Source organism: Antechinus flavipes, chromosome 2 (assembly GCF_016432865.1).
Source record: "Antechinus flavipes isolate AdamAnt ecotype Samford, QLD, Australia chromosome 2, AdamAnt_v2, whole genome shotgun sequence".
NCBI lineage: Eukaryota > Metazoa > Chordata > Mammalia > Dasyuromorphia > Dasyuridae > Antechinus > Antechinus flavipes.
In genome coordinates, this window is record NC_067399.1 from 366,486,354 (window position 1) to 366,501,159 (window position 14,806).

Sequence of the window (14,806 nt, forward strand, 5' to 3'; positions counted from 1 at the left end):
CAACATAGGAATTGAGGGCAAATGCTGACACTAGGTATCCTTAGTGAGTAGCCATTCCTAGTCCCATGTTCTTGGGACAGAGTCCTGATCCAAGCCAGGTCAGTGGTTGGGAAATCCAACTAAGAGATTACTTCTAACCTCTAAGAGATCTTCATTTACCCAGGCCAAGATGTGATGGACAGAAATAGCTTAATAGAGAAATATTATTTTATTACTTACCAGCTTCAGTGTTCCCAGAATCTATCCAGGATCTTCTAGCAGAGCATTTATTATAGGCAAAGTGCTAAACTACATACAAGTACTAATGTGAGGAGGCATACTTAAAGAATGTCAGGAGATTTTGACTCTGAGATGGCACTGACATGTCACTGTTGGATTATCTGACTGAAACTAGTTAAATAACCTAAGGAACATTGGGATGGATATGAAGAAATCTGCCTTGAAAAGTACAGAATAGAATAAAAGAAGAATATGAACACCCATCTGGGGAACAAACTCCACAGGCAGCTAAAAATGAAGTAAATATCAATGTATGCAGCACAGGGCTCCATATTTTAGAAATAAATTCATCTTGAAATACTATATTTTATAGAGCAAAAGAGCTGGGGTTATAACTAAGGGTAGCTTACCCAGCAAAGTTAAGTATAAACCTAAATGAAAAAAAAATGAACATTTAACAAACTGAAACTTTCAAGTATTGGTGACAAAAAGAGCAGAACTTAAGGGGAAAATTGGCATATAACATTCTGGAAAAATAAAAACACTAAGAAGGACCTATTATAAAGGTCTCAAGAAAATCAAATCATTTATTTTTATATATGAAAATATCAGTCTTTAAATGACTGTCATTTTTATTTGTTATTATTAGTTTGAAAGAAAGGTTTGGACTGCTCTGAATATGATGGTGTTATTTAAAAAATGAAAATGGAAATAAAGCTGTGTAAGGAAAGATAAAAAGGAGCAATTATCTCCTATAAATGAGGCTTTAAAAAAAAGGAAAAATTGATGCAGAGGGAGTTAGTATTGGTGGAGGATGGGTAATAAATCTTACTCTCATCAGGACTGGGTTAAAGAGGAAACAATATATATATAAAAGAATAAAAGTCTTGTAACTTCAAAAAGAAATAGGAGGACAAGGGCATAGGGTAGAAGGAGAAAACAAGAGAAGGATTCTTGAAAGAAAGGGTAGGATAAGAAATCGGAAGGCAAAGTAGCGGATAGAAGTAAAGCAGAAAAGTGAGGAGGGGTAGGATTAGGGTAAGAAAGAAAGTGAAGACAAATAAAAAGGAGGGAAATATACAAGTAATTATAGTTTAGAATGTGAATAGCATGAATTTGTCCATATAACAAAAATAGTGTATTAAAAATCTGAATTTGACAATATGTTGTTTTTACGAAATGCTATAAAAATGAGAAATACAAACATAAACTTCATGAATAGAATTATATTAAAAAGTTGAGGTAGTAATCATGACTTCAGACAAAGATAAAGAGTTTTAAAACAGATTTAATCAAAAGAGAATAATAGGGAGACTATACTCTGGGTCAACCATATTATTCAATATTATTTTAAACTACTTAAAATAACTAGACAGTATAAAATATCTTGAGAGTATATCTGCCAAAACAGACATAGGAACTATACAAATATAAACATAAAACACTTTATCCAAATAAAGTCAGAAATAAATAATATTTATTGTTCATTGTTAGGTAAAGCCAATATAACTTTTTTTAAATGATAATTTTACATAACTAATCTATTTACATAATGACATCCCATTTAAATTACTAAGAAAATATCTTTCTAAGTTAGAAAAAACAAAAATACTTCATTTAGAAGAACAAAAGATTAAGAACTTCAAAGGAACCGGGGGAAAAAAGATGTAAAAGAAACAGATTCAGTAGTAAGGTAAAAGCATTTTTGAAGTATAAAATGGATCAATTAAAATTTTCCTGTATAAATAAAATCTATGCAGCCAAGAATAAAAGGAATATAAAAAGGTGGGTAAAAAAAACTTTCATAGTCTCTTAGACAGAATGTGAATGGACTGGAATATTGCTATGGTATAGGAAATGATGAGTTGGTTGATTTAAAAAAAACATAGGAAGCCTTGGACTTAGAAAAGAAGATGCTGTCCACCTACGGAGAAACAGATGACAACTAGAAATAAGCATCATATGGTCTTACATATATATGTATAGTAGTGTACATTAGTGTATGTTTATAGATGTCTATATGTATATTTACATATATGCATATATAGATATGTGCAAATATATATATGTAATACATTTAGTTGTAGCCTTCTTTGGAGAGAGGAGAAAAACAAAGTAAAAAATGTACAGCAGAGAACAAAAGAAAACCTAAAGAAAACAAAGAAAAGCTGGACATTTAAAAAAATAATGTATAGAATTTATTACATAGGTTTTCCTGAAAGGGAAATTTATTGCTTTATATTGAAACCTCTCATGTTCTGCTGTGCAATGTTTTCTTATTTTGAATTTAAATTTAAGATAAGTTTAAAAACTTAAAAAAAACAGAAAAGCATATTCACAGTGGGAATGTTTGGGGATCAGGTTCAATAACTACCAATATATAGGACATTCTAGAGCCAAATATAACAACCCTTAGGTTATAATAAAGTCAAAAATTTGGATCTTGAAAGGACCTCAGCAGTATTCTTTCCATATATAGACTGAGACTCTCCATTTCTTCATGACACTATTCTGATAGTGGTCAGCATCTGACCACATGTCCTAGGGTTTCCAGGTGGATTTCATACATGCACTAGACTGGAATCAGGACCTCGGGTACAACTCTCTTTTTACATTAGGAAGTTATACAAACTGACAAAGAAATGGAGAGAAGGTCTTTACTGTATAAGGGGAAAATCTTGAAGCAAGAAGAAGTCAATCAGCACTTTAGAAGTGATCCAAGTGATGTGGCAAGCAGGGTACTTGCTCCAAACCTCACTGAAGGATGGTCTTCCTGCCCCTGCTCTCTCTCCCCAGATTTATACCTCTTGTCAACTACCTTGGTGATGATCGGAAAGTTCGGGATTACCTGCGCGTTTGCCATGGTGTACGTGTACACAGCTGAGCTCTATCCCACAGTGGTCAGGAACATGGGTGTGGGAGCCAGTTCCATGGCTTCTCGACTGGGCAGCATCTTGTCTCCTTATTTTGTTTACCTCGGTGAGTCACTATGGAACATGTGCAATCTAGACAAAAGGAATATACCAGTCATATTCCTAAGCTAACATGACAGAATTTAGCACAAGATTTGAACAAACTGTTGGCTTTAATTGACAAACATAGTCCTTGATTTCCCTATAAAATTATTCTATGAAAAGCTAAGTTCAATAAAGAGTGAGGTGATCACTTAAATTCTGTTCAGAGTTAAAAAGCGATTTCCAAGGACCCTTCCAACTCTGAAAATGTATGATTCTACCACATGGTGTCTCTGAGTGACCAAAAAGCATAATTCATGGGTTAGTGGCAAGAAGGACCTGGGCTGATTGTGGGAATGGAACTTAACTTTTTCTTCTTTTTTTAAAATAGTATTTTATTTTCCCCCAATTGAATATCAAGACAATTTGGGGGGAGATCATTTTTACAAGATTTTGAGTTCCTCCTTCCCCTTCCCTCTTTCTAAAATTATAGAGGTTATGCATGTGCTCACTTGTAAAAAAAAATCTCCATATTAGTCATAGTTGTGAAAGAAGAAACAAATCAAAAACAAAAAAAGAGTAAAATAAGTGAAAAAAGTATGCATCAATCTGCATTCAGAATCCATCACTTTATCTGGATGTGGATAGCATTTTCCTTCATGAGTTCTTTGTACTTGTCTTGGATCATTGTGTTGCTGGGAACAATTGAATCAGTCACAGTTGATCATCACACAATGTTGCTGTTTTATATATGTTTTCTTGCTAGTCCTGCTCATTTCACTTTGTATCAGTTTGTACAAGTCTCCATATTTTTCTGAAATCTGCTTGTTCATCATTTCTTATTGTACAATAGTGTTCTATAACATTTATCTACCACTGCTTATTCAGTCATTCCCCAATTGATAGTTATCACCTTAATTTCCAATATTTTACAACCATGAAAAGGGCTAATATAAATATTTTTCACATGTAAGTCCTTTTAGCTTTTTTATGATCTCTCTAGAATACAGAACTAGTAAAAATATTGCTAGATCCAATATGCATAGTTTGGTTGCCCTTTGGCATAGTTCCAAATTGCTTTCCAGAATGATTGGATCAGTTCACAACTTCACCAACAGTGTATTAGTGTTCCAATTTTCCCACATCTTCTCCAATATTTATCATTTTCTTTTTTTGTCACATTAGCCAATCTGATAGGTATGAGGTGATACCCCAGAGTTATTTCAATTTGTATTTCTCTAATCAAAAATAATTTAGAGCACTTCATATGATGAGATAATTTTGATTTATTTGTCTGAAACTGCTTATTAATATCCTTTGACCATTTATCAATTGGGGAATAGCTTGTATTCTTATAAATTTGACTCAGTTCTCTATATACTTGAGAAGTGAGGCCTTTATCATAGATACTTGCTGTAATGAGATCCTTAGTTTTCAAATGAGAAAATAACCAAGAAATATAAAAGCTCACATTTAGTTTTTTATTATTTTTGCCTTAGCTACTTTCTCCCATATAAATATAATCCTGAGAATAAAGAAACTATATAAAATTCTCATATTTATTAAGTTCATAGAGTTATTAAATGCCCAAGCTAGAATTGAGACTCCTCTTTCCTGACTTCAAATTAAATGCTTTCACCACTTGGTTTCTTTTCTTAATTTGATGATCTTGTGGCCAGCATTGGCTTTGTAGTAGAGTATTCCTCAGCCAGAGGTAGCCACATTTACCCAGCTGTGATCCCTGTCTTTGGATCTGGAGTATTCTGCCCTTGAGCATTTGCAGTCCTTCATGCACAAGCCAGGTGGTTCCAACAAGTGGAAACTTGCTTTACCTAGCATAAAAATACATAGACAGGCTGTAGATCTGTGAGGCTCATCTAGTCAGGTTATTTCTATCAGCTGATGCACTAGTGGTTTTGGAAGTATGACACTGGGAAACATGCAGTAACAATACCAAGTGTACTGGCCCTCAAGAGCATCCTTGATTAGCTGCAGTCATATAGATGCCCAAGAGGCTGTGGTCCTCAGCCCATTGGCCTTTGCTTCCGGTAAGTCACAGCAGTGCTGAACCAATAGGCAAATCTGTTCTGAACTTTGTGTTGGGAGCTGGTGAGGGGAAGCAAGGATGGGATAGGGAAGAGAAGATGGGAAGCATAGAGGCTTGAAAGACTCCCTCAGTAAGTACCAGGGCCAAATAATAGCATGGTACAGTCCCATTGATTACCCAGATCTTCTGTGTCTTAGGTGCCTATGACCGATTCCTGCCTTACATCCTCATGGGGAGTCTGACCGTCCTGACAGCCATCCTTACCTTGTTCCTCCCAGAGAGCTTCGGGATCCCTCTCCCAGATACCATTGATCAGATGCTGAGGGTCAAAGGGTAAGGAAACCTCTGAGATCCTGTCTATCTCATTTCTTCTTGATTCAATCAACCCTCACAGTTAGCATTCTCCCCGGCTGTTCCATTTGGATACCACAGAACTCTATGGATTTTTATGTAGTGTAACAGGAATAGTTTATTTCCTTGGAGTAGTCCAAAATAAAAATAGAAAAGCCCAAAGAACTTTCCATGCAATACTTACTAGGGAAAGTGGATCCAGTGATCTTGCTATCAGTTAGTAAATGTTTATTAAGCACCTACTATGTTCAGTGGCAGGCACTGAACTAAACACTGGGGATACCAGTCTCTCTTCTCAAAGGTGCTCAGAGATGATTCAGGCCAGTTCCAATGATCTTGTGATGAAGAGAGCCATCTACACCCAGAGAAAGGATTGTGGGAACTGACTATGGATCATAGCATAGCATTTTCACTCTTTCTGTTGTTGTTTGCTTGATTTTTGTTTCCTTTCTCTTTTTTTCCTTTTTGATCTGATTTTTCTTGTGCAGCAAGATAATTACGTAAATATGTATGCCTATATTGGATTTAATATATTTTTACCATGTTTAACATATATTGGATTACTTGCCATCTAGGAGAGGGTGTGGAGGAAGAGGGGAAATTTGCAAGGGTCAGTGTTGAAAAATTATCCATGAATATTTTTTGAAAATAAAAGGCTTTAATAAAAAAAAAAATAACAGTTAAAAAGAAAAAAAAAAAAAAGATGCTCTGAATCCAATGGAGGAAACAACATGCAAACAACTCTATACAAACTTTTTGTATGTGTGGGTGTGTTTGTACACACTCGTATCTACACACAAGATAAACAAGAGATAGTCTAGAATTAAGGGGGATCAAGAAACGTTTCCTATAGAAAGTGGAATTTTATCTGGTTCTTGAAGAAAGCCAGAAGGTGAATATGAGGATAGAGAGCATTCCAGCTATGAAAGATGGCCCATGAAATAGCATAGAAATACTTTCTGAGTAGAATAGAGATGTAGGGAGGGGGAAGAAGTGAGGGAATAATTTAGTCTCTGGTATATTAAAACATTACAGGTGTTCCCAGTATATATCCTCTTATCTGATCCTGCCCAACATAATCTCTATACCTATCATCTCCACAGAAATGAGAGGTTTAGTCCATTGCAGACAATGGGAAGAACAATCACAAGAGACATAGGATATTTTTCTTGCAAAGTATAGAGAGGACAACTTTTCCTTTTTTCCTTAATGAAGTTCTACTCTTTTAAATATAAATATTTATATTTATAAATATATATACATTACATATAAATATATATGTATTTATTTACATAAATATTTTCTAATATGATGTTAAATGCTATGATTGAAATAGATAATATCTCTGATAGAGGCTGGCTTTCTACATTTCTTACTAAATTTCATTTGCCATTTTTCTTACAGAATAAAATACAGACACACTCCCAGCAGCAACAGCACTGACACAAGGATATTAAAAGAAGGAGAAGAGAGACACACAGTCCTTAAAACCACAGCCTTTTAGTGAAGCCTGTATTCAGTAAGAAATTGCAAAAAACTTTTCTATGAGGGCTTATGAAAACACTGAATGTCCTGGGTGTTAAAACATCCTGGTATTTATGACATTGAACCCATTTCTCTCTTGTTTGTTAAGTTGGCACATAGACGCTGTCCTTAGAGAAATCAAGACCCAGGTTGCTTTAAATATCAGAATGGATTTGGCTTCTCTCAAGAAGTACTAGAATTAATGGGTATTTGAATGGATCTGGGGGTGATATACTAAATTTACAGAGTAAATTTGAGATTTTCTGGAAAAAAGGCCACTAATAAAATTGAATATTTATTTTTCTTCCTTTCTTCATTTGCTGAGAGATGGTAATTTTGCTTGTCTTGTTTTCCTGTGTTCCCAAGGAATACTTAACCAGGCTTGTTTCCCAAGGGCTAAAGAAAGTACAGAGACTGAGAAAATTTGAATGTTAGAGTGGAAATGGATTTTATTATATAGAATGGCAACATCCTTGCAGCAGTTTACCAGCAGAATTTCTCTGATTACTCAGTACAGTTAGTGGGGTGATCAAATTAGGACTGGACTTATCCAGACCCACATAAAATAAAACATCATAACTCTGCACTTTTTCCCCATTGTTAAATAAGTCAAACCTTTAATGTTGCTCCGAGATCAATGGTTATAGTTATGGTTGTTATTGTTTTCCTAGTAGAAACACAGACTATGTTGAGGAGATTAGGGAGAGAAAAATAGATTAATATCTGTTTTCTCAAAGTCTTGAAATTTTTCTTGCAGAGTATAGAGAGGACAACTTTTTTCCCTTCAAATTATATTTGGAAAAGGGGGCTAACTAGTCTCTAAATTTCATCCATCTATGCCCAGCTACAAATAAACTGGATGTAAGTAAATATTTGCTAGAAGCCAATACTACTAGCACTTGTATAGATGCCAAAAGTGACGACATGGGGTGCTTTCCTTTTCTGATCTCTATCATGGAAAAAATGACTAAGACTGTGGATGTGATTCGAGTTTCTCCTATTAGATTATAGGTGTGAGTATAACTACCCATCTAAGTAACAGAGGTACTTACTTAAGTCGTGTGACAACCATAGTTGAAACTTATTGGGGGGTAAGAGGGTAGGAGGGTAGTAAGCTTTCTATTTGTCTTCTTTTTTCCCCTTGATTCTATTGTCATGGTACTACTAAAGCATATTCTTCACCTGGTCATAAATGCATTTTTGTGAAAACTACTGTGATATCTTAGGGATATAAGAAACTTTAATAAACAATTTTTTTAAGTGTTAGTTGTCTTCAACTTTTACTTCTGGTATCCCTCTACTACTTTATTTACCTAAGTGATAAAACATTTTATCATCATCCACTCTATCTTCCAAATGATTTTGTATAAATTCAGGCTGGCTGATTCAATGGCCAAGGGAAATGGAATAGATCTCCTTGTGAGACAAACAAATTCATCAACCATAAATTAATACCCAACCCCCCCCACCAGCAATCCTGGTTATACAACCCAAACTTCTCTCACAGATTGACCTCTCCATAACCAGCCCACAGATGTATCCTCCCAACCCTAAACTGACTTAAATATGTAGCCTAGTAGCCACACAGCAGAACTTGGTTAGAGAGAGGGCTGAAGTTAGTGTCACCCATTGTCCTTGCTGGAGAAATCTCTCAAAGGGCATCCTACCCATAAGATAAAGTACAAATTCCTGAGCCAGTTATCTAAAGGTGTCCACAAACTGACTTCCATCTACTTTTTCAACTTTAGTAATATTGATCCTCTTCATATATAATACTGTTGTATACCACCAAAATGGAATACTAGCTGTTACCCCTTCCTGCTCACTCTTCCATGTATTTACTTAAACCATCCTCTACCTCAAAGTGATGGCTGCTCTTCACTTTAAGACCTCAAATTGAATTATAAAGTAGTAATCATCAAAACAATTTGGTACTGGCTAAAAATAGAAAAGTAGTTCAATGGAATAAACAAAATAAGGAAAAATAAGAAAACTGAATTAAACAACTTCATGATCAATAAACCCAATATAAATTACTCAGGGAAAATCTTCCTATGTGATAAGAACTACTAAAACAAATGAAAAACCTTTTAGCAGAAATTAAGTTTAGATCAACATCTTATTCCATATACCATAATAAATTCAAAATGACATCTAAATATTAAAAAGTCATTTTCTGATGGACAGAAGGAAATAAAAAAAAGTAAAGCATTTATTAAACACCTTCTATGTTCCAGGAACTGTGCTAAATGCTTTTCAAATATTATTTAGTGGGCAGCTATTTGGTGCAGTGGATAGAGTACTAGCCCTGAAGTCAGGAGGACCTGAGTTCAAATGTGACCTCAGACACTTAACGCTTCCTAGTTTAAAAAAAAAAAGTTATTTAGTCCTCACAGCTACCCTAGAAAGTAGTATCTATCATTACTTCCATTTTACAGTTGAGGAAATTAAGACAGCCTGAGGTTCATTAATTCACCTAAAGTCATACAGCTGTTAACTTAAGTATGGGAGGCCAGATCTTAATGTCTGCAGGATTACCTATCTAGAAAGTGGTTAAGGGATAAGACTAGGGCAGTACTCAAAAGAATCAAAAACTATTAACAACCATATTAAAGATTGTTCCAAATGACTAATAAGAGCATAGAAATAACTGAGTTTTCACCTTACACCAACAATCAAATTGGTAAAGATAACAAATGATGGAAAAAGTGTTGAAGGAACCATGGGAAAAGACACACATAGATTATCAGTGGAGCTATAAATTGGTTAGATCCTATTGGAAAACAATTTGCAATCTAAATTAATGACTAAAATGTCCATATACTTTAACCTAGAGAGTCTACAACTAAGAATATATGCCAAGCATATATTGTCAAAGACAAAATGAAATATCTACAATCATTTTTTTGGTGGTGGCAAAGAATTGGGAACAAAATAGATTCATGAGGAAAGGATTAAACAAATTGGTTCATGAATGCTGTAAGTACTGATTAATGTAAAGAATTCAAGGAAGCATGGGAAGTCTAATATGAATTAATACATTCAGCAGACTCATAAAACAATTTTCGCAATGATTACAAATATATCAATGGAAAGAGTTATATAACATGTAATGACCAAGCATGGACCCAGAGGATAACTGAAAAAAATGCAATATATTTATATAGGTACTTGACCAAAATAGGGGACCAAATACTTTTCCCAGTCCTTAATAACTCTCAAAAAAATTCACAAAGAATAATTATGTATTTTGTGGAATGCTGACAGCTGAATTAAGGGAACAAAAAAGTGAGTTTCCATATGGTAAAATTCTTTTGAGTTAATATCAGAATGAAAAACTTTAACACTGCTCCCTCGGCACCCCTACTCTACCACACTCCATGCTCTTATTATTAGACACACACGAACCTGATCCATATGTTGTGGATGGGCCCATGTTAGAATCCTCTGCAGCTGCATTAGTATACCTTCCCTGCCAGCCTCCCATTCCTGCATGTAACTGATCAGCACAAAGCATGCTGCCTTCTACCTAAAAGAATTCCCTAGGTTAGAGAGCTCAAAAACTTAAGAAACTATTTCAACCTTCCCAGAACCCTGAAAAAAGTGATACTTATTCAGCCAAGACAGAGAAGGAAAGGACAAGAGCTAAGAAAGAAAGACAGAGGAATAGCACAGAAAACTGTACTAGATCTGAAGAAAAGAAGAATGAAACTCAATGATTGAGGTCAATCTGATGCTCTCAGAGGCTAGTGGGGAGAAGAACTAAGACCAATGAAATCTTGTTTCTCTAACAAGGTAGAAAGCTGAGGCAGACCACAATATATGCCCAGAAATAAAAGAGGAATCAGAAATTACTTTCTGGTGACATATCCTGTAAAAAGAGAAAGGTTGAAATATCAAAAATTTCTAGAAGAAGAAAGCTCGATAAAAATCCAGAACACAAACTGGTAAGTCAACATAGAATTCTAAAACAAGGAGAAATGGTAAGTAAAGTATAATTACAAATTACAAAGAAATTACAAAGCTCTCAACAAATATGAAACAAAGGAGAAGGAATCAATGCCCAATGAAATACAGACTCCCAACTTGGGATTTGTTGAATCCCAAGAGAGTTTGGATAGCAATTCCAAAATGTTCCAAAAGAGAAAAAAAAATCAATAAGAAAAGAAGTTATGTTTCTTCTTACCCAACCCTTCTGCAGAGATGAGAGGTCTACAAGAACTTCACTTTGCACATATTTTTATACTCTTTCAATGTATTTATTAATTATGCTAATTTTTCCTTTCATTTTTTTGTCCTAAAAATACTATTTGTTATTTATTTGGTTTGGCACTCTGGGAAGAGTTGAAGGAGGAAAACCCGGGGGGAACCATGAAGACATAAAAACATGAATAAAATTTATTTTAAAATTAAAGAAGTTTCAATATAATAATGAACAAGTAAAAGAGGAGATGTGGAAAATTTTTTGAATCCATAATAGAGTTTCTCAAAAAATACAAAAGAGAGAATAATAGATGTGCAAAATAAAAATGCTGAAGTGGAAGAAAATCAGGCTGAAGAAAAGAAAATGGTAACTATATTAAAGAACTCACAATCAGTATAAGCTATTGACCTCAAAAATAGGATGGACAGAGACAATTTTAAAAGAACATGACAAATCTAAAAAGCTTTTGATAAATCCTGGAAGTAACATAAAATAATTTTCTAGAATTTCTGGCTAGAAAACAGGCTTGATTCAAATAATCCATAGATCACCTCCAGAAAAAATAAAAAGATTAACATAAATAAATAAATTTCGATGAATTTGGGAAATTCAAAAAAAAGAATGGAATCATCAGAAAAGCAAAAGAGCTCAAGCTATAACCCAAAATGACAAAGTCTACAAACTTGAGCTTAATCATCATTGAAAAAAAAAGATGGACATTCAAAAGAAATTTGAGACAATCTGGGAGAGGGAAAAAGACAGAAACAGAATAATGAGCATAGTACTGAAATAATCAATAGGTTTAATCACACGAAAACAAAAAAAAATGGATTTTTCCCTACATAAAGCAATATCTCTAAAATTAAAAAAAAAAGATTGGAGAAAATATTTGCAGTAAACATAAAGGTTTGTCATCCAGACCCTATAAGTTAACATTACATATCTGGAAAACTTATATTGTACAAGGAAATAATGGCTTAGGAATATGAACAATTTATAGATGTTAATAACCAGATGAAATAGAACTGTGAATTCCTCAATAATCAGAAATCAAGGAAACCTAAACAAGAAAACAAAAAACCTCTTATACCTTCTAGAATGGCAAAAGAAGTTAAAAAATTCTAATGTCAGAACCAACATAGAATAAAGAAATGGGAATTCCAATACATTGTTGTTAAGACATTGTAGTTATATTACTACAAACATTCTGTAGAATCAACATACAGTGGGTCAAAAAATTATCACACACTTTTTTACCAAGCAATATTTTGGGGGGATTTCACCCCCAAAATAATATTAAAAAGGAAAAAAGTCCCTAGTTTTATAAACATTCATATATTTTATTCATAGTAGAAAAAAATAGAAATAAACTCTATCTAACAATTGAAAATGGCTAAATAAGTTATAGTATATTAATGTAATGGAACATAATAATGCATGTAAAAAATAATAATTATAGGATCTAAAAAAAGAAATATGAAAAGACCTATATGATGTAATTAATAATTAAATCAGTAAAGCCAGAATTGTATGTATGTTAATTACAATATATCATAGCATGTAGTGTTCTCCTCTAAGATATAATGTTCTTTGTGTGCAGGTTTCTTGGGGAGCTTCTGGGAGCAGGTTTAGGTTCAGCTCAAAGTAATAATCACCTCAAATGCAGCCAGGGATTAAAGTCCAAATCCTTTATTTTCTCCGTACAAGTCTTATTCTTCCTTAGACTCAGTAAGCTTTCTTAGAGGCCTATCTCTCTCTTTGGTTCTAAGAGCTCTTGCCACTAGTCCTTTGCCTCTGCCAGCATCAGCCTCTCTTCCTCCAAATCTCCAGCCAACACAAAGGTGGAAGTTGGAATGAATCTGACTCCACCTCCGAGAGCAGGTTTGTGGGCTTCTGACTTGTGAATCTCTGGACTCAATCCTGGTTGAGGCTCCTAGGTTATATATGCTCTCTTAAAGGTGTGAATCTTAAAGGTGTGAAAGGTGTAATGCTAATAAGTACTAAGTTCATTAGTGAACTAGAGAACTGTTAAGTACCATGCTAAATTAGGTAATTATTGTCTATCAATTCCAGTGACTTAGCACCTTGTAAGAATTCTAACAATACCTAGCATATGACAAAAGCTTCTGAGTGATAGGAATGATTTTATTTTTATCTTTGTATTTTTAGCACTTAGCCCAATATCTGGAATATAGCATACACCTAAAAATATTTGTTGAATGGTCTTTTAAAGAAAAAGAAGAAAAAAAAGGAGAGTCATGGGTCGAAGATAGTAAAATTTTGAGCTGGCTCTTCTTAAAGGCAGAACAAAAGTATGTTCTTTGCATGTTTGTTGAATATTAAATTTATTTCTACCCTGTTAAATGCTAGAGATTTCGTTTTAAATTTTATTTCTTACTTGTTTTTATTGGCGGTTATAAATATTTACAATAAAAATTGTAAAGATAGTATCAAAAAAAAAAGATAAAGAGAAAGAGTCCTCACTGAAGAGCACTTATGGAAAGAAAAGATTTATTCTTATGATAGGAGATGGGGATTTTAAAATGGAGGTGATGCCTTGAGATCATCTTCTCTGAAAGAGTATTTTATCACAATCATTAACATCCTAGCTTAGGAAAAGAAAAATTCAAGATTCTAAGGGCAACTGGCACAGAGAAGAGGGCAGAAAGGCAGACACACACCCAGAGTCATCTCTGCATCATTATTGCAATAGGAAAGAAAATGATCATGGGGAATTGAATGGATAGAGTGCTACTTCTAGTCACACTACTTCCCTCATCAATTAATATTTTTAAGAGTGAAACAGGGTTAGGTGGTACAGTGGATAGAGCACCAGCTCTAAAGTCAGGAAGATCTAAGTTCAAATCTAATCTCAAACACTTAACGCGTCCTAGTTGTGTGACCTTGGGCAAGTCACTTAACCCCAATTGCCTAAAAAAAAAAAAAAATTAAAACAGAAAAAGAGTGAAGCACAATAGGAAAAAACTACAAGAAGGCAAGATATATAAAGGTCATTAAGTAGAAATTAACTGGAAGATGGAGCTCAAACAGTAATTTAGAAGTTTTAATTGCTATAAAAAATACTAAAATATTAAAGAAGAAATAAATAGGACTATATAGAAATGAAGAATAAAATTTTAGAACACGTGAAAAGGGAAGATAATCAATGAAGAGAATAAGGATATGTTTCTTTTAAAAAAATAAAGAAAAAATAAATTTACTAGAAAATTAAGATGATGGAGCTGGACCTTTAAAGAGGAAACTTGTGCTCCAAGAAAGAATGAACAGAATCCAAGTGATGATGGGAGAAACATCCTCAGTTAGGAGTTGAAGAAAAATAATCAAGTAGAAGAGTTTTTACAATCCCCACATTGAGAGGTACCAGGGCAGCAATTTGTTTTCTTACTGTAATATGGTGCTCTGCCAGACTACAGCAAGCAATGGAAGAGTGGAGAAAAAAGAAATTAAAATTTAGGTTCTAAAATCTTCAGAACAGCCCAAAGAGCC

At 34.0% G+C, this 14,806-nt stretch overlaps 1 protein-coding gene across 2 annotated transcripts in view; it reads left to right on the forward strand.

The window, feature by feature from the left end:
• LOC127549844 (solute carrier family 22 member 5-like) overlaps positions 1-8,361 on the forward strand; it is a 67,117-nt gene extending 58,756 nt beyond the window's left edge. The window contains exons 8-10 of one of the 2 annotated variants that reach the window (XM_051978229.1): positions 3,016-3,198; positions 5,418-5,553; positions 6,976-8,361. In XM_051978229.1, coding sequence (XP_051834189.1) covers positions 3,016-3,198; positions 5,418-5,553; positions 6,976-7,075 — 419 coding nt within the window. In that variant the 3' untranslated portion in view covers positions 7,076-8,361. Of the gene's footprint in view, positions 1-3,015; positions 3,199-5,417; positions 5,554-6,975 lie in introns of those variants that run through there. The other variant, XM_051978230.1, reaches the window with a different exon arrangement.
• The last annotated feature ends 6,445 nt before the right edge of the window (positions 8,362-14,806 follow it).